This window comes from Grus americana, chromosome 15 (assembly GCF_028858705.1).
Source record: "Grus americana isolate bGruAme1 chromosome 15, bGruAme1.mat, whole genome shotgun sequence".
Classification (NCBI taxonomy): domain Eukaryota; kingdom Metazoa; phylum Chordata; class Aves; order Gruiformes; family Gruidae; genus Grus; species Grus americana.
Genome location: NC_072866.1, coordinates 8,523,371 through 8,544,772, shown reverse-complemented (window position 1 = coordinate 8,544,772; position 21,402 = coordinate 8,523,371). Strand labels below are relative to the sequence as shown.

Below are 21,402 nucleotides of genomic sequence, written 5' to 3'. Positions count from 1 at the left end.
CACAACAGGTAAGGTCTCCGAGGGGTGCTCGGGGTGCTTTCGCACAGAGAGGAAATTAATTGGCTTGGTCAGGAGACACGGCGGCAGGAGATGAGGTTGGGTTTCAGGAAGGGGATCTTTTTTTTCCCCTGGTAAGTTCTTGGCCCACGACGCACCAAACCAGCACCTGAGAGAAATGCAGCCAAAATGTTGCTGGGGCACAGCTATCCTAGAGTGCAGCCCTTTGCTCCTGATAGAGGACATGGTAAAAAAGCCATTTATTCCCATCCCACTGATACAGCAAAATTTCTGTACTGCTCCAGGTACAGCTGTAGGTTTGTTTGGGACATTGGATGTAACCCAGCAAGTTTGGCAGCGTAGATGGGGCCCTGGGATGAGGGGGCTGGTGGCAGCATGGGTGTGAGGTGGTTTATTTGTCTGCGGGCAGACAGGCAGGGTTTGTGCACCGTGGTCCCTGCGTGGAGCTGCCTGCACTACCGGCAGGAGCTGCAGCGAGTGTCACCGAGCAGAGCACCGGCACCAGCACAGAGCTCCATCCACTCTTAGTGGCCTTGTAGGCTGTGCTCAAGGACAAAACAGCCAGCAAATACTTTAATAGTAGGTTGAGTCTGAGAGAGATGAAGCTGATTCAATCCAAGTGCTGTGAAAATGAGTGAAAAGTCTTGTTTGATCAAAGTCTAGCAGAAGGTCTTCAAGGAAACAATCTTTTCATTAGCGTGGAATCCCATAACATTCCTTGCAGGGATTGAAATTCACTGTCAGTGGTTTAGAGTACTCAAGTCACTTAAAAATGGTGAGAAAAGAAACAATTACTTGCTGGAAAAAAAAAAGATAAAGAATATCCATTACAGTTTTTTTTGCCTGCCTGTTCAGGCAGTGAATAGCGAAGACGCCTTGACGTTTTCTAGGAAGGCGTGTGCATTTCTGTGTCAACACGGGAGGGCAGTGCACGCTCCTCCCAACGTGCACCTGTGGATCTCAGCTGCTGAGAAGGAGATTTGTGTTTGTGCAGAACCTGTGAGAAAGGAGCCACGTCCCGTCTCTAGCAGAGCATCGCCGACACCAGAGCTGGAGAGGACGGGGGGTGGGGTGTCTCCAAGTCCTTCGCAGCAGTGGCACGTATGAATATGAAGGGCACGAGTGAGAGGAACACGCTCCACCGCATCGTGCTCACCTTCAGGTCGGGCAGAGCAGGTCCCTGCAGCTCTCCTTCGTAAGGCTTTACCCGATCCCATGTCAAGTCTCCCAGGTTTCCTGGAGAGGTTGTTTCCCACCCAGCCCAGCGCTGCCGACAGCTCAGCCCGCGCTGGGAAGATGGGATTGCTGTGTGGTCTGTGATGGGATGCAGACGGCTCCTCCCGCTGGTGCCACAGCAGGACATGTAATACCCTAAAACCTCTTAGCGTGCTAAGCCCTGGGATCCCTAAGTGCTGAGGAAGCAGAAGAGAAAATCAGAAATAGCAGCTTAATGAGAAGTGGGTGCCAGTGCAGGGGTCTCTGCTGTGAAACGCTCTCAGCTGCTCCCCGCTGCGAGGACCCCCGCTCCCCTGCATGGAGCAGCCTGGCTGGGAAGAGCTCTCCTGGCGAGCCCCGCAGAAGTTGGTCCAGACCCAAATCCCTGCAGCAAACTGCACATTGTTTGGCAGACGCATACTCCCAAAATTGCTGGTTTCCCACCCAAATTGCCAGTGGTGGGCCCAGCGAGGTCTCAGCACGTCCAGTTGCTGTTTGGGAGTGGCAACAGCACGCTGCGTCTCTGCTGCTTTGCCAAGTGCTGTCTCTTTGGATTTGCCCTCTGGGTAAGGGATTTCCCTCCATGGGCGCTAATCTGTTTTACCCCCTTCCAGCTCCTAATTCCCCTTCAATCTGCAGGCTCAGGTCAGCACCAGACTCAGCCAGGACCAGCACAGCAATTAGTCTGTCTGTGCTTCTCTTTGCGATAGAAATAAAGTTAATTAGGAAAGGAAAAGGCAAGAAAGACCTTTCTGCATGCCTGGTGCTGACTCAGAGCGGCTGGAAGGGTGCAGGGCTCGAGTAAGAAGCCCAGAAAGGGGCAGCAACCGAGGGGCTGCTCTGGCTCTGCCCCAGCGCCACAGCACAGCGGCCATTTCACCCACCCCAGGACCGGCGTTACACACGAGGGCTGAGCCCCCAGCACCCCCGGGGGCTGCAGCGAGGACATGGGAGCAGGGGAGATGCCCCCAGGAGCCTGGTGTATAGGTGGGACCTGCTTCCAGGGGCGATGGAGGAGGACCGAGAAAGCTTCGACCCCATAGCGGGACAAACGTGCCGCCGGTGAGAGCCCGCCAGGCTCGCTTGGATGGCTGCAGACTTCTGTAAGTGCTTGAGCCATAGTGTAGAGAGGTGGAAGGGGGTGATGCAGATTTCTGCAACAAGGTGATGGATGCTGCTCTGCTGGGCTTTGCCACAGAGCTCAGCCCAGAGCAGCAGCACCGGAGCCATCCCGGTGCTTACTGGGCTCTTGTTGGAGCCTTCAAAGCTTGTGGTCCGCAGCTCCAGGGATGCCCCGGTGTTCACTTGCCGATGGATTTCATCCTGCTCTTGCCAGACTTGTCCCATGCTTCACCCTCACACTTCTGCTCTGGTCCTTGACATCCGTACCCGCTAACATGGGCAACAGCTTTGCTTCCTCTTTAAATAACAACAATAATAATCATCTCTGATTTTTATGTAGTATTTTAATCAGCACTGCTGTACCAAGGAGGACGAGATTATTACACTTACAATGTTAGTGACAGCATATTGCTTGGTCCTTTTTAATATTTCCTTATGAAGGCGGCAATTCTAGTGCCCTCTGTAATACAGCCTGAAGTAGCTGTTTGCAACAGCTCAGGTTATTAATACAGATTTCTGCAGTAATGCTGTTTTCCCTGCCCATCCCCACGGTTCTGCTCTCAGAGCAAGCTGGACTGTATTATCTGTGCTGAAAATGGACAGGAAAAGAGTGCCTTTCATCTCTCTGGCCTATAATAGGGTATTAAACAATGTTTTCAGTGCTACTGAATTGTGACCAAGATTTCCCAGGTCTCAAAGGAGCAGAAGATGTGTCTTTTGGTCATTCAGATCAGATCCAAGCTGCCCAACAGCGGTGAAGTGGAGGCGTGAAGGGATGCCTTTGCTGTGCTGGCACGAGCATGGACCGGAGGGAACTGGGCTGCCTGGCCCGGGGGGAGCAGCCACTTGGGGGGATGCACCCAGAGCCAGCTTTAGGCTGCTGCTGGGCTCCATGCGTTTGAGACTTTTTGATCTGAAGAGGACAGAGCTAAAGGTGTGTTCATGAGGATGTTTTCTTGAGTGACTCTGAATCCTTGTAGATATCCATACATAATTTGCCTGGATAAAATAGTCTGCATTTCATTTTTGTAAATGCTTAACGTGTGTTAAGTAACACGGATGGAATAAATAGGGGAGTAAAAAGCATCTTTACAAATAGCAAAGATCAAATAAAGACAAAAATCTACATGCAAATTAATTTAGCAAGTGTCAGCGGATAATGAAGACACACATCAGCGGCGTCGAAAGGGCATCCAAGTGAGCTGCGTAGATCAGCTGATCTGATTTACCTTGGGCAAAGATGACTTCTGCAGATGTTTACGGCTGACCTGCCCGATTTCTCCTTGAGCATCCATGGTGCTACTCCTAAGCCTTCAAATGAAACACAAACAAGTCCTTTTGAAAATCCTCATCTTTGTATTTCATGATGCTGTGATCAGGTTAATACTACACACAGAACAGGGAGGGCACAAAGGAGTACTCCTGGGAGAGCTGAGAGGATCTGGCAAATTCTAATGCATTTGCAGTAATTTTGCAGTTGCAAACTGCTCAAATATTGAGTATTGAGAAGAGCTGGTTAAAATAAGGCTGTCAAGTCACTGGATCTGTTCACTAACATGACAGGCCAGGGAAATGAAATAATTCTTTTGCTGGACAAATAAACACAAGCAGGTGCCTAAACACACCTCCTGCGGGAGAGGGGGGGTAGGTAGGTGCCACCAACGGGTGAGACGAGGGCTGTCCCTGACCTTTCCAGCCAACTCAGCTTCCTCACTGCTAATGGTGCTGGCGCTGCCAGCAGCCTGACAATAGAAGAATAAAAGCTATTTTTTAGGGAAATACAGAGGAAAAGTGTCCCTCTTGGGGCATTCTTCCCCACAGTGGGGGGGGGGGGGGCGCAGCACAGACTAGAGCCCCCATGTCTGACGGGATCCATGTGGCATCTACAGGAGCTAACATTAAGGATGGAAAATGCACCACTACTCCTTTTTCCCCCCCCTCCCCTTCTTTTCCAGTTGCAGCCATGCCGGCAACCAACCAGGACTGGCCAGAGGCCTTCGGGTTCAAGATAAGTGGGACTGGTCCGTGCTACATCCTCTGGGTACAGGAGGGCAGCAGCGCAGCGGCGGCGGGGCTACGGCCGGGCGACGAGGTGCTGGAGATCGAGGGGCAACCTGTCTCCTCCCTGGGCTGCGAGGCACTGCTGGGGCTGGCCAGGCGCTGCGGCAACGTGCCCCCCAGCATTGGGGTGGTCTCCCGCCTGCAGCACATAGACATCCCCCCCGGTCCCTGGGGATGCTTTGGCTTCAAGCTGGCGAGCGGTAGCCCCCCGCAAGTGGCCAGCATCAGCCCAGACTCACCTGCCGCTGCCTGCGGGATTGAGCCGGGGGATTACGTGCTGGAAGTCAACGGGATGCCGGTGATGCTGCAGGAGGCAGCGGCCGCCATGGTGGGGTCCTGCCACGGGCGGACCCTGCGGCTGGGGCTGCTGCGGCCGCAGCGTGGGGCTGGCACGCAAGACCCCATCCCCAGCGCTGATGCCGTGCGCCAGGAGAGGAAGCAGAAAGCGCAGGAATTCAGCAAGAAGGTAAGGCTGGGGTGTGGGGTGAGCATCTGGGGCTCTGGGCACCCCCTGCACTGAGCGGTTTGGAGATTCCCACATTCAGCCTTTGCAGCACGCCTGGACAGGGGGGTGCTCCCGGCTTGGTCACAGGGCTGGGGTGCAGACTGGGGGCTTCAGTGCTCAAGAGAAGTGTCTGATAATTACCTGTATTTCAGTAATTCCTGGGAGAATAGATGGATGCTGCAAAGAGCTTGAAGATCCTCTGGGAGATGATCCCAAGTACTTATTCCTTTGCACTATGAAAGCTTGTGAAAACCCATGGGGGCAGATCCCTCCCTCCTGTGCATCTGGACATCCCTTCGAAGTTTGAACATGTCATTCTGCAGACATTTTAGCTCTTATTTTGTTGCAAAGGGAACATTGATATGATTACATCTTCATTGTGTTCCTGAAGGCTGCCTAGTGGGTAGTTTACCAAATACATTGCCTCATGCTAATTATAAATTAGCACAAAAAAACGGTTGTTTTTTTAATCATGCTAATTTCCATTTCAAAGTAGCCTTTTAAAATACTGTTATGAAAATAACCAGGCTTGTGGTTTTTTTGATCCCGAGCTAATAAAGGAACAAGACATTCATAAAGAGATTTGTGGGTATCAGCCGAATCCCCTCAGTCAGCTTCTACATTAAAGATTCACAAATATTCACAGAGGTTTGGATTCATAAGGCAGAGCATCGCATGTGAAACAGATACCTGCTGATTACAGGAGATTAACAAGAGGATGAGAGGTTGTTCCACGCTGCCTCCATCTCGTGAGGTCACATTAAACCATATAAATATTTCCTGGATGATCACAGGAGAGCCCTTTTGAAGCAAGCTGGTCACGATGCTGCAGGTGCTTGCAGCAGCACCTCTGCCTCCTCCCTTCCCTGCCCAGCAAAGCCGCCTGTGACGGCCCCGGCCAGCCTGGGTAGCAGCAGGTTTGCAGAACACGTGTGCTGCTGGCTCCTGGGTGCTGGAGCAGAGCTCAGCTGGCAAATACCTCTCCAGAGGGGGTTAATGGCACAGATGTTTTAAGTGGCTTCATTTTTTTTTTTTTTTTTTTTTACACGATGCAGAAAGTAATAAACCCCAGCAGGATGCTTTACCCATCGGTTACCTGGGAGCTCGGCTCTGGTAGGCGCTACTGGTGCTATGAGCACCCAGGAACTCCTGCCCACCCACCACAGGGCTGGAAGGTCAGGGGGTGCTGGTGGCTTGCTTTTCATGCCTGCACTGCCCACGGGTCACTCACAGGCCTGAGGCACAGAGGCTTTTCCCACCTTCATTCGTGGCAGAGCCCATGTGAACCACACTCACCTGGCAGACAGACTGATGGCAGCAGGGCCAGGGCTGGATCTCTTGTCCCCTTGCACACTCAAGGACACGCTGGGGACCACACAGACATGAGGGGTGGCAGCACCCCCCATTCCTGTCCACCAAGCCCTTTGATCTCAGCCCAGGCAAAAATTTAACAGCAGCATCCTGGGATTCAGCCCACCAGGAACACCATGGTATTTGTAATTTCTGTCCTGGACCTCAGGTCTGAAAAGCATGTGAGTCCACCCCGGGGACACAGCTGCCTTAGCTGCCCCAGATTCAGTAACCTTGAAGCGCTGCTGCTGCCGGGAGCCCCTGCAGCACTTGCATGGCAGCTGCGCAAGCCCACAGCACCTGGGGGTCACAGTGCCTGTGACAGCCCTCCCCAGGGAGCTGCCAAGTGGGACAAGCACCTGGAGGAAACAGCTCTGCCCCTTCCCTGGGCAAGGACCTCTTCCAACCAGCACCAGGGGCTTGGCCAGGCAATGCCTGCCAGCCCCAGCACAGTGCTGCTGCAGGGGTGCCACACACCTCTGCTCCCCTCACCACTGCCTCCCCCCGCACTCACAGAGCTGGAAGGAAGCAGTTAAACCTGCTGCCAGCACAAAACCGTCACCTTGCAGGAAAATCCAACTCACACAGGGACTGCAGGGTAGCCACAAGGAGAGTTTTTGCATCCTGTGCATATTTGCTGCATCCAACCAGGCTGCAGACAACAGCAGCACTCACTGCCCAGCACAGCTCCCCAGCCTGGAAAGAGGCTAATAAGGACGGCTCCATGCAGGCTAATTGGCTGGGCAGTAATTAGCTAATTACTCTGCCTGTCATGGCTGTCACAGGTGGAGAGGACAGGACAGTGGCTGGGAGCTGCTGATGCTGTTTTCAGGGCTGGTGCTCACGTTCGTGCTCCCTCTCCCCACTTCCTTGCAGCCTCCCGGAATTAATGTCGGGACAGTGCCACCCGGCAGGATCATGGAGTGACGAGAGGCTTAAATACCTCCAAAAGCCCATTGTCATGTCCTCTGCCAGGTAGACTCCAGACCAACACACCATCTCCCCACCCAGCCACGCCATAGAGCCTCTCCTGCAGAGACGCTTGTGACCCGGCAGAGTTTTGGGGGTTGCTGTCACACCTCTGTTTCCAGTGCAATGTTTATAACACACAGAACAGTGATACCAGGGGCATGTGCGAGGCCCCAGCAGCGCTGTGTGATGGGCTGATGACTGCAGTTTCGCTTCCCTCCCTGTGTGGGTTCCCTCCTCATCTGACCAGGTGCTGCAATGACAGACGTGTTTTCTGCACCGTTAGTGCCTCTGTACACACGGTTAAATGCTCTGCTGTTCAATGCCACTTCCCTCTTCTTTCCCGGCTCCCGTGCTGCAGGTGGATGACATCCTCAGTGACCAGCCAGAGGTCAAGGAGAAGGTGTTCACCGTCCTGAAGCAGTACGCGGCAGAGCGGAAGGTGGAGTACTTGGCTTACGCCCTCTGCATGGTCCTCACCCAGGAGTCCCACCAGCATCTGATCGACAACATCAGGTACAGGGTGTCAGCAACTTCCGTGCTGTCGTGCTGGTCACTAAACCACGCGTGTCCATCTGCCCGTCAGTGACGAGTGTGCAGGGCTGAGTGGTGCAGGCACAGGTCAGGAGGTTCCTGCGGGGAAGATGCCAACCTCCTTTCCAAGGGGCAGCTGAGCTGAGCTTGGTGGGGTCTCAGCCCAGCATCCCTGAGCCTGCCAGCCTGTGTGGCTGTCCTGCCCCGGGGAGGGACAGGGGGACCTGCGGCTGCCCGCTGGTCATCATTGCACCGACTGCTGCCCGTCCCCGTCCCTGCAGGGAGCGGTGGTCACCAGCTCCACGGAGCCACCACCTCTGCCTGCAGCCCAGGATGTGGCTCCTGTTTCTGGCCATTGTTTCGAAGGGAGACGGGATTAGCTGCAGAATGGCTGGTGATTCTCCAAGAGCCTGGCCAGAAGATAAACCAAGCTCTTCAAGATGAGAGCTGGCAGTGGGCAAGGGGCCGGCCAGGGCTGCCAGCAGCTCCAGCAGCAGGGGTGGCTGCGGGGGATCTCTGCCAGGTCCATGGCTGCCTCTGAGCCAGCACTGCCCACAGCATCCCGGGGTGGCCGGGGCTGATGTCACACATACTGGGATGCTCTGGCAACGCTCCGCTCGGGCTCAGGGTCCCCGGCACCTCTTGAGCCCCCAGCGGCACGGTCATGCTGTGAGTGTGCAGCCGGTGCAGCCACTCCGCTGCTCTTCTTGGAGCAAAGGGCCGGCACTGTGGGCTGGTGCATGGACACGTGGTGGGGATTATGGCCAGGCTGAGACGATGGCCATTAGGGAATCAGGTCTCCATCTGGCCCCACACTGGGCCTGGCTTTCCAGTTCTTGCTTTAATCAGTGGAATTGCAAGATATTACAGTTACCATAACAACGTCCCCGTGCCGGGGTCTCTGCCGCGCTGCCATGATCCCACGGTGGGGAGGATGGGGAGAGCGGGTCGGTGGCCCTTGCCACACGGCATCCCCCCGCTCTGCCGTGGCTGCACGCGGGCCACCCAGGGCCCCCCCATACCTGAGCGGGGACAGGCACAGACCCCTGCAGAGCCAGGTGCGGAAGGGACTGTCACCTCCCCAGCAGCCACCTTTTCTGGGTGCCCACATCCAGGCTGTCCTGCCACCATGGCAGCAGTCCTGTCCCCCCAGGGCATCCTGGGGGGCTCCAACCTGCAAAGGGCTGGGGGGCAGGGATAGCCTGCACTGAGCCCTGCCTGAGCCATCACCCCAAATTAGTCCCAAACAAAAAGTACTCACCACCCACAATTCAGGAAAAATCTTGTTCCCAGCAAGATCCATGGAAATGCCTCGAATGCTCAGAGTGCCCCTTTGTCTTCATCCCTGGGGAATTACAGAGGATTTTTTTCCCCACAGAGAAGATTTGAATAAGTGTCTACATTTTCCTCTGGACCCAAGCCCCTCTATGGGGGGCACAGCAGGTTCCACCGGGATGTCCCTGTCCCAGCAGCCCCCATGTCAGTGGAGGAGAGCGTGGCCAGACCCGGTGCTGCTGTCCCCCCCACGCAGTGCAGAGCTCACCCCATGCCCAACCCCGCGATGCCGTGGGGTAGCGCTGCGTTACAGCCCCCCAATAATGGAGCCAAACCCTGCAGCCGTCCTGTGCCCCCATGTGAAAGGTTAATGCCAGGGCTGGGGCAAGAGGTACCGTAAATCAGGCAGCTAATCTTGGTTTAATGGAAATGAAATATTTAGCTTAGGGAAAAGATTTACTGTCTAATCTTAATGAAATGAAGTCCAGAAAATAAAAAAAAAAAAGTGCTTTGGAGACCAGGTTTCCCAGCTGCAGAGGTGCTGGGGATGTGGGGGCAGCTCTGTGTGCGCTGCTGTGCGTGATACAAGCTGCTTATCCCGGGGTTTCCCATCCGACGAGTTTGCTGCTGAGCAACAGCTTTTAATGCTCTTAATAACTCACTGAAAGGTGGCGAGCGGCTCCCAGGTGCTCTGGATTTAGGGGGTGCTGTGAATTCATATGGGTGGTTTCTGCACAGCTCGAGCCGGTTTGGTCCGTTGCTGGCTGAGGAGGGGCCCGGGGTCTGCGCCCCAATTGGCACCTTGGGGCTGGGGAAGGGCTGTGCGGGGGATTCATGCAAAGGGGGGGTGCCAGCGGTGTGTGTTGGTGCAATTCGGGTGAACGGAGCCCATCTGAGCCGACCCAGCGAGCACCCTGCGGCTTGTCCTGCAGGACCACCCCTGCGGGCATGTGGAGCCGTGTGAGGATGTGCTTGGGACCGTGCGGGTACCCATCAGCCGGCCCGAGCATCCCACCCAGCTCTCCTGTCCCTGGGGGCTGTTTCCACCCGAGATGTGGGGGGGGCAGTCCCACACACCTGCACGCCATGAGCCTCCCACCCTGCAAAGGCTGGAGGAGAGCTGCTGAGAGGAGCCCTCGGAGGGGCTGGGACGAGCCCCTTCGTTCCAGCGGTGGCGGTGCGCGTTGGCCAGGGCCTGGGGCTGATGCCGGGGGTGATGCTGGCAAGGGTCCCCAACACTCACCTTACCAGCAGCCCCGGGCCCCGGCAGGCTGGCTGAGCCCTGGTGTGGGATGCGTGGCAGTGGCCCACGGTGGGTGACCGTGTGGTCCCCGGCATGCAGAGCCAGGCGGCTGGTACGTCCCTGTCAGCTGCTGACCCTTGCACTGGCCTGATTGGATCTTCCCTCTGCACCAGCTGTATTTATTTTCGGGCTGTTGCTGCTGCCGCCTGTCCTCCCTCCCCTGCCTGTCCCCTCCCTGGACTCCCCCCAGGGTTTAACGTGCTCCCTGCAAGATGCTGTAGTGCAGCGTAACCCAAGACCCCCCGCCTCAGCACACAGATCGACCCAGGGCTGCAGACACCTCTCCTCCTCCTGTCTGTCCTTGGGCTGGGCTTCTTCCAGTGTTGGTGGTTTTTTTTTTTCCTTTTTAGCTCAAATGGATTTCATCCCATTTGCCCAGAATTAAGCTCCTGCAGAATTTAATTTGCTGACATTTTCTTCATCCGTTTGGTTGTGGATAGCAGGGATAACGCACGTGCTGCGCCGGTTCCTCCCCGCTCCCATCCCCTGCCCATATGGCTGGTGTGTGTAGTAAAGTGCACAACTGTAGTTCTGCTCAAGAATGATGAAATACGGCAGCGAGGGGGAAAGATGAGCTGTCTCGGGTGAGTAAGAATGGACCTTTCCTTGAGCCGAGGGGGCTGGGAGGGGAATGGGTTTCAAGCAGTTTAATTCTCGAATCTAGCAACCCCCAGCACCGCAAAAACGAGATGTGCTAAAAGTTAATTAACTCTTAGCATCCATATTGCATCGGAACTGCTCTCGTCAGGGACCCCGTGGGCACCGCAGCTCTGCCGGGGAGAGGGAAATCTCTTATTTTGTGTTATTCCATCACCTGCAAATGCTGAAGCCCGGGTCTAGTCCCGGGGGAGCCGTGTGGTTTAACTCCTCTGCTCCCCGTGGCCATGCCAAGCGTGTGTGCAGGGCTGTGTGCGTCTCGCACTGGCGTGGGGAGGGGAGCGGATTATTTTGGGCAGGTCGGGGTCCCAGGGGCATGCGCCTCTTGGCACTGCTCTTATTTCTGAGCTGTTTTCAAACCAGGGCAGAGCTGTGATTGCAGCAGAGGAACGGCGCCGGCTCTGCACCCAAGTGCTCTGCAGTGCTGTCGCAGTGGCCGCCAGCTTTTCCCCGGGCTCTGGGGACCAAAGTCACCCAGGTGGGATCCTCACCTATGCCTCAAAGGGGTTTAGCACTTGCACACCACCGCGTCCCGGTTGCCATCTCCCTTTGCACTGTGCGTTCCCCTGGCGCTGGCGGCAGCACCGGCAGTGCTCATGCCAGCGTTGCACCAGCTCCCGGCAGTGGTGTTTAGCTTTGAAACATCTGTTTGCAGTAGAATTGGGGAGCGATGGAAACTGAGATCCCTTCCTCCCCACTGATCTGCGGTGTTACAAAAACTGGTGCATAAAACACCGGTGTTGATGCTTACACGGACATCGTCCCGTTAACCTGGATTTGAATAGTGGGATGTGTGTGTGCTCCGGAGCACATCCAGCCTCTCACCCTGGCCGCATTAATTGATTAGATGATAACTCTTGGGCTGTTTAGATTGATATATGTTGTTGTGGATCTCCCCTAAGTCATTTTGTGCTTCACTCTGTTGCAGGGAGAATAGTTAGAGGTAGTTCATTACTTCGCTGCTTTGGTTACGGTCAGTTTGCTTCCCAACCAGCCTCTGCTCCTGGGGGCAAACCAAAGCCTGCAGCCGAAGCTGCTGGTCCACGGCAGCTGTGTCGAGGCGAGCGCCGCTCTGATTGCAGTCACTTTTGATCCCTGACAAAGATAAAATCGCTGCCCATCAGGGGTTCCCTTATTACGGGAGAAATTCCACCGAGTTCATTTTAATAATGCTCCAAACAATCTATTTGTCTCAGCTTGTTTTTCATGGCAATAAAATTGCTTGGCATGTTCCTGTATTAAAATACTCCAGCCATCTGTGACTGTCTCTGGATAAGAAATTTCATTTTAGCCATCAGGATTTATATATTATGGATTGTGCTGCTTCTCTGCTTGTCCTCCCTGCCCCCCCTCCATGTACCCCCTCCTCCAAGGCTGGGGGGAGCTTTCCGGCTCTCTCGGGTGCCGATGAAGCTTGCAGCAGGGGTGACCCCCCTGAACCCGCATTGCTCTGGCCGCTGCCCGATGCAGCACTTCAAACTGCACACGGACACTGTCCTCCTGCCCGCGGTCCGGGCAGACCCGCTGTGAAACCACACGGACAGCAGGATGATAATGGAGGAAAAGCAGCTCTTGTTTGCTTCTGTTTTAAAAAATCCCTAATCTGATAGCCGGACATATGGTCAACTGCCCAAAAAAGGGAATTAGGGCAACAGGAAAAAAATGTGCCAGCGGGGAAAACAATTGAGAGTGGAGTTCCTTTTCTACTGGCTGAGTTCAAATAGGTCATGACCAAAATGCCTTGGTGCAACATCTCCTGTTAGGAGATTAATTTCATTTGACAAATAGAACTATGGCTGTAATGCAGATTATATCAGTCTGGCCCGCTCGCACACCACCACTGAGTCACAACTTTTATTTTGGGAAGTGGTTACTTGGTCCAGGTGTTTCCTAGCATCTTAGAGAGAACATGCATTTGTCCTGGTGTTCCCACCAGAAAGCAGGTTGGGGGCAGTGCCTCTGCCGAGGTGACTGCTCTCTGAGGCTCCGAAAAGCAAGGGGTGATAAAAGTGCCCATGCCCTGGGGCTGGCATGGGGCATGGGGTGTGCGGGAGCTGCCGGTGGCCCGGCACAGCAGCTGGCAGGGTCCCACGGGTGCCACAGGGGCTCTGGGGGCCATCCCTGGGGCTGCATCAAGCAGCCGTTTGCATCCACCAACCTGGCCGTGATCCCTGATACCCACTGGGTGATGCTGGGCAGGATGGAGGCTACAGAAAAAGCCTTTCTGGGGGTTTCTTTGAAGGTCTCTGTGTCCCTGGCAGCTGCGGCGTTGCCCGTCCCTGCCAGGGGAAGGACAAAGCCACCGCCTCTTGGTGCACAGTGTGGTTTGGGCACAGGCAAACCGGGTTTGGGAGAGGCGAGAGCACCCTGAGGCCCCGGCCTGGGCATGGGCTGGGGTGCTGCTCCGGGAGGCTCTTGCCGGCAGATAATGCATCAATTGTTACTGGAGCTGGTGCAGGGATGTGTCATGAGAGAGTTACCCTCCCCAAAAGCTGCTGTGCAGGGCCAGGGGAGTTTGTTCTGTCTCCAGGGATGAGTTTGGTGGCCAGGGAAGAGTGCACGGCCACTGCATCCCACCATGTCTGTGCTCTTGGGTGGAAAAGCACCTTCATTCCTATTTAATGATAACGGTCACATCTGCAAAACATCTGCAGCCAGATGAGTGATTATCCAGCCTCCTGTTACCAGGGATAATGGGATAACAGCTCCTGTGAAAACTGCAGGTCCATGCTTGCTGCTGGGCTGGAGCGAGTCCTGCTCGTGCATGGGGGTTTGGAGGCACCGTGTCCCCCCGTGGCTTTTGGTGCTGCTGAGGCTGGAGGTCAGCACAGGGCTGCCATCACCCCTGCCCACATATGCCAAGAGAACAGGGAGATAAGGTTTGGGAAAATCTGCCCAGGTTCATAAGCAGAAGTCCTGTTATGTGGGTAAAGCAGTACATGAGTTTTCTCTCCCGAAAGCATGTGAATTTTAGCATTGTGGCATGCTGTCAGGGCAGAAGTTCTTTTCCAGACTGGTAGCTGTTTGCACTGCACAGTTCAGACATAATCCAAGTATAACTCAGTGTTTTAATCTACCCTGGACGTGTTTTTCTGCACAACTGACAGATTCAAGGTCAGGTCTTTGCTAGTTGTTTTGGGGCTAAACCATACATTTTTCATTTTTCCTTCCTTTGCTAACTGAAGATTGTATCTGATGTTGGCAGCTCTGGAAAGCTTCACATCCTCTTCATCAAACACAAGCGCCGTGTTTAAAGATGGCGTTATTTAAATTTATTTTTTTTTTTTATCTTCTATCCCTAATGCAAAGCGCTGCTGTGTTACCCTGGGGGTAAATGATGCCCTGCGGCTCGGGAGGAGGTTTGGGCCCGTGACTGTGGTCCTGCTCCTGGTGCTGCTCCTGGTTCTGGTCCAGCCTGGGCAACTCCGCCTGTGCACCCAGCAGCCACGCACCCGCTGCGGATGCCATTTGCCTTTAAGGTTTCTCACCCATTACAGCGGCATGTAATTTAAACAGAAGCACTTTAGAAGTCAACTAATTAGCACCAGGGAGGCATCCCCCCGGAGTTCGGCGCGGAGACGTGCCCTCCTTTCTGTTACGAGATCGTTCCAGCTGGAAATTACAGCGACTGCAGTTTTAGGGAAAGCGAGAGGCTTCATTGCTGCGAGCCGGGGCAGAGCCGGAGCAGGGAGGGCAGAGCAGGCGCTAAAGCCCAGTTGATAAAAAAGGAGGCACTCGGTAGATGGTAAACCTCTGCCCGGGACTGAGAGTGCAGCGGGGAGGCGAAGGCGAAGGGAGGCAGGGACTCAGCCCAGGTAGAGTTTGCCGGCGAGCCGGCCCATCTGGCCGGGGTCCCCGAGCACCGCGGGTGTGCCAAGTGGCAGGGGGGCACCGGCTGGCGCACGGTTTGGTTGTTGGATCTGGCCGCGTCGTGGGCGTGAGCCGAGGCTGAGACTCAGCTGCATGAGGATCTGAAGCATCTCCCTTTTGTTCCCACCGCACCCTGACAAATGGGAAAGGACCGGAGTTTCTCTCGGCATTTTCGGTATGTCTCTCCGCTCCGCTCCTCCGCGCATCGTGCATGGTGTTGGATGTGCTGGGAATGCCTCACGCCCCGGCAGACATCCCCGCGACGTCTCTCCTGCCTCTCTGAGCTGCGGGGACCCTGCCTCCCGGCACCGGTGCAGCCCTGCCGCCAACCTGCGCCCACCACTGCAGCAGCGTGAGCTGGTGGGGGGAGTCAAGCAAAGCTCAGATGAATAATTGGGGGGGGGGGGCTGGGGAGAGGCAGGAAGAGCACATCTGGGTCTGCTTTGTCTCCATGACTATAGTTCACCGAAGGGATGGGTGGTGAGGGCAGGGGTTTGGGGGTGCTGCATGGTGCAGGGGCTGTGATGGACTGGGGAGCGGGAACCCCTCGCTCCCAGCCCTGCTGAGCGCAAGCTCTGAGCAAACTTGGGGCTGCTTTCAGCTGCTCCCACCGGGGCCAGAGCTGCCTCCGCTGCCCCGCTTGAGGGGTCGCCTCCCGCACTGGTGAGTCTCAGCACCCAGCATCCTGGGACGGGACCATCCGGGTGAGCTCAGCTCCCATCGCAGGACATGTGCACTCGTGAAAGGTGGTTTTCCAGGGTGCTGGGCTGGTGGGGGAGAGAGCTCTCAGCAAGCGCAGGCTGCAGAAATGGAAGTGTCTGCTCAGAGGTGAGCTGCAAGTGACCCGCCTGGGATTTTTAAAAATACTGAGTGTGACAAAGACCAAGATGTGCTAAACATCCTCCGCTGAAGTGAGCCCCAGAGCAGAGCCGAGCGGCAGGGGACAGGCGCGTTGGCAGACAGGCTCCTGCCGAGTGATCTCCCACTCCGTGGCAGCATGCCGTTGTCCCAGCCGAGCTGCTTTGGAGAGGGAGTGAAGGCAAAGCAGGTTGCAGCCTCTGGGGCCTCTCCCAGCCTGAAAAATGCCCTGAATTTGCACTTGTATGTTAGAGCAGACTGAATCCTGCTGAAGACCATGCGCTGACACTGCTGCAGAGGAGGGTTAGTGCACCAAGGCTCAGGCATACCCTACACCGGGGCTGGGGAGCAGGCACAGGGCTGCAGTGCCCAGGGCTGGGGACACCTTTCCTGTCCCCTCTCCAACAAGGAACAGTGCCAGGGCTGACCTGAGGCACACAAGGAGGAGGAAAAGGAAGTTGAAAGCACAAGGATGATGCTGCGCAGCTCCCAAGCCCTCCCATGGGCATGCACAGCCTGCAAGCTGCTGGGACACGGAGTCTGTCCCTGGTCCCAGGCTGACCTCTGCAAACAGGGCAGGTGCAGCCATGCTCCCTGCGCCCCCGTGGGCTTTGCTGGGAGAGGGAAACCCCAGCTGGGTGCTGCACCTCTGCCACACTCGTGGGCAAAGCCGGGCTTGTCCCACAGGACAGCAGGTTGCTGCAGAAATAGCTGCAGTTTCTCACTAGGCGCTGGGCACCATCCACCCCAGCGGTGCCAGTGCTGGTGCCGGTGCGTGCTGCATGGGTGGCATTGTGCTGGAGCAGAGGACAGGCTGAGGCATCAACGCCGTCTAACGACACCCCACGTGCTGCCTTTGGTGGGTCCCTCGATAAGGACCAGAGCTGAGCACGCACACTTTGAAGGTCAGCACCTGCTGAACCACAGGGCATCGGGGAGCTTGGGGGATCCAGCCCCAGCAGTTCTGTGGCATGGGGCAATCCTGGGCTCCCCAAGGCTGTGCTGCAAATTCTTTCTAAGGGTTTTGCAGAAGAAAACTATTTTGCATGCTTTAATAGGATTATTTTTACCAGTCAATTAGCTCCTCTCCTTGCTAAGACACGGTTTTACTTCTAGCACTGAGTCAGTTTATGGTGAAACCCTTAAAGCATGTCCTTGTGCCTGGTTATTGAGGTAGCCGTACTTCGCTCCTCAACCCTGATGTTTGTCAGCCCGCAGGCGAAGTAGCAGTCAGTGCAAAGTGGGACAGCCCTGCTGGAATGAGCAGGGCCGATTTAATTTGGCCAACTTAATGGGAGTGTGCTCGTTTTGCCCACAAGGAATCCAGACTTGTCCCAGGGCAGAGGTGTGGGGTCCTGCCAGGACTCACTGCTGCCACGCAGCATCCTCCCTTCCTCCCTTGGCACAGGGCTGCAGCAGCCTGTGTTCCTGCAGGAGCCTGCTTACAGCTGGGTGAACTATTTATTAGCATGATTTCACTCTTTTCTAGTTGATGCTTAATGACAAATTGACTGTGAATTGTACCAATGTGTTACTTATTTTACATTATCACCAAATGCTTTGCGTGAGCATACGTTAGCCTCGGGATGGCTTACGATCTGTCTGCTCCTACTCAATGTGAGCATCAGCTCTTATTTTGAGTTCTGCATTTTGTTGGGGAGAAACAAAGATGTCCTGGTCCTGGCAGATTTGGGCTTTGAAGCCTCCCCTTCCTTCTCCTCTGGCTTCCCCCAGGCTTTCAGGGTTCTTTGGCAAAGTTGCCCAGGGGATGGGGGAAATCCATAGGAGCCCCAGGCCAGCCCCAGCCTCTCCAGCCACGCTCCGCTAGCAGCCGGCCATCGTCACAGCCATGATGCGCTGGCAGCAGGAAGGCGCAGCCCCTCAGAGCAAGTTGCTCTGGAACCTCTGACGCCAGCTCCAAGTTTGGCCCGGTTAGTGCCCCCCCCCAGAGATGTGTTCCCCAGGCAGTTTGGAGGTGATGCTCGCATCCCTCCTCCACCGCAAGTGTCAGAGTTTGTGTTAATGTAGGGAGCGCGTTCTCATGCGCCACGAGGTGAAGAGCACTAATGAACCTCACAAGACAGTATTGTCTAACGAGCAAATGCAGCTGCGACAGGCAGCCCGGTACGGGTGCAGGGAAGAGTTGCTATAGAAACACATGGAGATAACGGCTCCTCCAGAAGCCCCTAAATGTGCAAATGGGAGGGTAGGAGGTAGGTGAGTGGGGTGTCAGCATCTCACTGTTGTGATGGCAGAAGGAAAAGGAAAAGTGTTTCCCCATGTTACAGGGGTGAACCCCCAGCTAGGGTGGGAGCAGTGCAGATGCACCCTCCTCAGTTCCCCCCAGGATTCCACTTTGCACGTGCTGTGCATCCCCCGAGGGTCCCGGAGTATCCTCTCGGGGGGCACGAAGGCCACTTGGCTGCAGGCAGAGGGGAGGTGACCTGAAACAGAGCAAGTTGCCAGTGGTGTCCCCTTCCCTGCAGCATCACCATGCCTGTCCTTGTCCCCACGGCACCAGCGTCTCCCAAGGGGCATGAGGCTCCTGCCTGGCCGTGGCGGGAGTTGGGGGGTGGCAGAAGCCGAGGCTGGAGCCCAGGAGAGTGGAGTCCAGAGGTCCCAGCAGAGAGGCTGGGGCAGGAGATGGGGAGCAGTATTCTGAGGGTCCCAGAACATGCTGGAGAAGCAGCAGGTCTGGAGGAGGCGGTTAGGCACTGGCAACACAGGTGGCACTTGCACACTGGGACCCCTTGCCATGGGTACCACGCAGCAAGGAGCAGGGCTGCAGCGGGATGGGCACTGGGCGGGGGGGGGGGGGGAAACGACAGTCCAGCCAGCTCCCTGGCTGTCAGCACCGGGGGAAGCAATTCATCTGGGACTCGAACTGAACCTCATCATCAGTCTACCAGGACCGGCAGCTGAAGGGGTCAGGGATGGGATGCACGAGGAGGAACCAAGATGTTTGAATTGGTCTCTGCAAGCACTACATTGTGGAGAGGTCCAACCTCCTCGCCCCAATGGAGTCATGCACAGGATGGGGCAGGAGATGCAGCCCGTGTCCCCAGCATCCCCAGCCCTGGCATTTGCAGCTTTAGGGAGGTCTGAGGCCAAGAGCACATGAGAGGCTGGGGCTGCACTGACCTTTCCTTTCCCAGGATGGGATCCCATGGCAGAATGCAGAGCTCTGGGCCATGGCCCCCCCAGCCCCACTCCTCACTCCCCTCCCTTGTCTTGTTTTTCCAGGATTTTCATCCCCAAGAAGCACCGGCAGCGGTTTGACGAGGTGGTGTCACAGAGCCTGATCAGCAAGCTCTGCCGCTCCAAGAGCGAGCAGCACAGCAACCGGCTGCGGCGCAGCCGGAGCGAGGACCATCAGGAGCGGCTCCTTGTCTCCACTCGTGCCAGCTCCGTGCCCCGCAGCCACGAGGAGGTCAGCAAGAGCCTGCGGAAAACCACTTCGCTCATCACCAGCAATGTGGCCTCGGGGGCTGCCCGCAGGTAACGCCTCTCCTGGATGCCCTGAGTTCACAGCTGCAGCGTCCGGTTTCTTGTGGATGGCAGCATGGGGGAGGGATGCCAGGGAAAGGGGAAAGGCACTAGGAAAGGGGATTTCTTCGGTGTGCAGAGTGGGTGAAATCTCCCTGGGATGAGGATGAACAAAGACCTCTCCCTCTCGAAGGCTGGGCGCATTTGAGCCCCTTGTCCCAGCTCCGGGCCACCCTTTCTGTCCCCTCCCTGCCGCAGGGCTGGCAGGGACAAGCCGTGTCAGGAGCTGAGATGGCACTTGCAGGCTGCGAGGGGGCGTTGGCTCCTGTGCTGGGGGGCTGCAGGGTGCCTGGCTGTGCCGGCGGGATGCAGGGCACCCGGGCACAGAGCTGGCTATATCGTCCTGCCCTGCCCCAGTGGGTGTCTGGGGGCGAGGCGGTGGGAGGAAGGACGGACAATCCCCGGTGCGCAGGGGATTAACCCATTTCCCACTGCCATATGGCCAGACCTCAGCAGCCCCGGAGGGCCGAGGAGCCCTGCCGCGCTGGCAGTGGCTCCTGCTCTGCTCTCAGCCCTGTCTCACAAGCGAGAGAGCAGGATTTGGTCTGCCAGCACAGCCAGGGAATCTTCCCAGGAAGGGACTGTGCTGTCACAGGCACGTCCTGAGCTATTCCCCTGCCTCCAGCTGGTATCTCCAGGGTGCCTGGCTGCAGCACACCTTCCCGCCAGGATAATTTTTGGTGTGACTTATCCGAAATCCAGTTCCAGAACAGTCTCCCTCCTTGCCAGCATAGGATCAGCTCCTACAACAGGCTTTCTGGCTTTCAATGATCTCAGTGATGTTGCCTTCCCCCAGCTCCCTGCGGGAAACAACTCCCAGCTCCAATCAGCCTCCCAGCAGGGAGAGCTCCCAATGCTCTTTCCAAAATTTCCTAGCTGAATTTAATTTCTCTCTCATCAGTCTACAAGATCTCTGCCCCCTAAAACACATAATCTCTCTTATTCTATGTAATATATAAGCTATATCCCAAGTTCCACTTTAAAAAGACATTGGATTTGAAGGACTAGATGGTGTTTTTATGAATTTGGTAATTAATGCAGAGCAAGAGGTCTGCACCTAAAACAGAGGCATCTCTTCCTGCCTCCAGAGCATTCAGATCCCCAAAGTTTTGTGTGGGCCATTTCTAGCACCCCCCAGATCACTCCCCCCCACACACACCGGCTCAGTGCCATGGGCTCCCTCTGCTCCCCAGCACAGGCAGGCTGCAGGCAGGAGAAGCTGTCGGTGCTGGCAGGACAGGCAGCTGCACTGTGCCCATCCAGGGCCACCAAAACAGCACACACCTTCCCTCCATCCCCACTCCCTGTGGGCAGGGCATGTTTCAGGGGCTCCCATTTGAAAGACACTTTGGTATCAAAGGGGACCTTGCGGGGGGACAGAGAGTCTTGAGGGCTTGGGCGCTCAGGAGACACCTGGGCTAACGGGGTTTTGGAGGGGCTGGGAAAGGAAGCAAGAACCAAATATCAGGCTCTGATTTCACATTTGCTTTTTTCACCTGCAGAACTGTGCGAGTTTATAAAGGCAACAGAAGCTTTGGCTTCACGCTACGTGGCCATGCCCCGGTGTGGATCGAGTCTGTTCTGCCAGGTAAGAAAACCTCCAGCCACAAGATTCAAAGACACTTACTTATTTATGGTCTGAATTGGCAATTTGAAGTGCTTGCTGTTTGCTCAAAAATAGCAAAAGGGACTTTTACAAGACTCAGCGATGGACTTTCCCCAGTTTGAATAACTACCATCTTTGGTACAATTTAGTTTGACTTCATGCACTCCCTGTTTTGCAAGGTAGAAATTGTCTGCGTTCAGTGAACTGCCTGAAATCACACCTGCATTTCCAATGCAAGCTGGGCACTGGCATCACTGTGCCCAGTGAACAGCTCCAGCCCACCCAAATAATCCAGCCGCAGCAGATACCCTGCCCTGGGGGTGTCCCTGGGCACAGAGTGGCCAGAGAGCTGGGACCCCATCCCTGTAAGCGGGGGTCCGCCAGCTAAAGCCCCTCTCATTCCCTGTGCATTTAGGGAGCCCAGCTGAGAAGGCTGCTCTCAAAGCTGGAGACCGGATCCTATTCCTCAATGGTCTGGATATGAGGTAAGAGGCTCTTTAAGAGGGGTCCTAG

General features: G+C 55.8%; 1 protein-coding gene across 1 annotated transcript in view; it reads left to right on the top strand.

Moving 5' to 3' along the window:
• The first annotated feature begins 4,318 nt into the window (after nucleotides 1–4,318).
• The window catches only part of GRID2IP (Grid2 interacting protein), a 41,652-nt gene continuing 24,568 nt past the window's right edge, over nucleotides 4,319–21,402 (top strand). The window contains exons 1-5 of the mRNA XM_054843317.1: nucleotides 4,319–4,882; nucleotides 7,602–7,756; nucleotides 18,981–19,235; nucleotides 20,786–20,871; nucleotides 21,305–21,374. Of these exons, the coding sequence (XP_054699292.1) occupies nucleotides 4,319–4,882; nucleotides 7,602–7,756; nucleotides 18,981–19,235; nucleotides 20,786–20,871; nucleotides 21,305–21,374 (1,130 nt within the window). The remainder of the gene's footprint in view (nucleotides 4,883–7,601; nucleotides 7,757–18,980; nucleotides 19,236–20,785; nucleotides 20,872–21,304; nucleotides 21,375–21,402) is intronic.